Here is a 1,227-nt window from a genome sequence, read left to right as displayed (position 1 = left end):
GAAATGCACTCCAGCTTAACTTTATTTATCATGGTAAGGCCAGCCCATCTCATGCATGAGACCAAAGGGTTTGCCCTCGACTACAAACCGTGGCTCAAAGAGCATTGATTGACCAGTCGAAATTGGACCATTAACGAAAGGAGACTTCATGAAATACCGACGAATACCACCTCTTGACCACAAGTGGCGACTGAACAATCAGGAGCTTTTAGTAATGCTGGCCGTCCGCCTCACCATCACTACAGAGCTCCACAAATGACAGCATGGCAGGAGACTCACCACAATAACCATCTGTATCAGACATCAGAAAACGGAACCCTGTAAAAGCCACTACATGGATAGCCTCCAACTCGTCACATCTTTATAGGTCGATAAAAAACAAAGGCGAGAAGTTCTCCATTCGTGTGCAAAGGGCTGCACTCAATGCATATGCATGTTTGTATTCAGAGCAAACTCAATGGTGACTACCGACCACCAAATTGTTAGAAGACGCATGTTGGGGTTAAACAAGTCACACTTCTACCAATTTCACTATGAGCAAAATGTAAGAAGCAGTTGTAAAGGCGAAAAGCCAATTTTCCACCCGAGCTATTGCAAAGCGTTCCAAATATCCCATCCTCAGAAGTTGTCACAACCACTAACCACACAAATCTTTGCATTAAAGATGATGCAAATCTACTCAAGAAAAATCTGCTAAAAGAAGTTGCTATCATTTGGCAGTGTCGTAGCATTATCACAACATCAAGGGTAAAGTCTGCGTTAATACAACGGTCAACCTGTTGTAGTTGGCTCCTAAACTTGAAAAGAAGAGCATCAAATTCCACAAGGTAAAATAATACACATTCGTTCCAACACATACCAAAGTGGGAGTGTACGGCTTGCACACCCACTTGAATACGGCTCAACTGCGTGTGCAAGAAAAAACAAAACACCCAAGTCAGATCAAGTGCAGAAGTAGTGAAAGACGCTAAACAAATAGCAGCAAACCAGTTAAGATTACAAAACGACCGCGTGAATGGATCGCACCTTATAATGGAGCTGCTGTGCTAGTGCTTGGCATGTTATTTCAATTGGCAAATGTTTCTTGTAGCGATAAATGCCATTTAAAGGAACTACATTTGTCTTTTTATCTTTGGTGCATTTTTTGCATTTAAGACAGCTACATGTAATGGAATTATTTACACTTGTTTGAATGCGCCGATAAGCCAAATATCACCTCATGTGCGG

General features: G+C 41.9%; 1 protein-coding gene across 1 annotated transcript in view; it reads right to left on the bottom strand. All coding sequences in view use genetic code 11, as the record gives it.

The window, feature by feature from the left end:
* EGR_04118 (hypothetical protein) overlaps window positions 1-857 on the bottom strand; it is a gene marked incomplete at both ends in the record, with an annotated part of 4,419 nt that extends 3,562 nt beyond the window's left edge. The window contains one exon of the mRNA XM_024493367.1: window positions 643-857. Within this exon, the coding sequence (XP_024352281.1) occupies window positions 643-857 (215 nt within the window). The remainder of the gene's footprint in view (window positions 1-642) is intronic.
* Window positions 858-1,227: the final 370 nt, after the last annotated feature.

Source organism: Echinococcus granulosus (assembly GCF_000524195.1).
Source record: "Echinococcus granulosus chromosome Unknown EG_S00024, whole genome shotgun sequence".
Taxonomy (NCBI): Eukaryota; Metazoa; Platyhelminthes; class Cestoda; order Cyclophyllidea; family Taeniidae; genus Echinococcus; species Echinococcus granulosus.
This window is presented reverse-complemented; position numbering and strand designations above follow the sequence as displayed.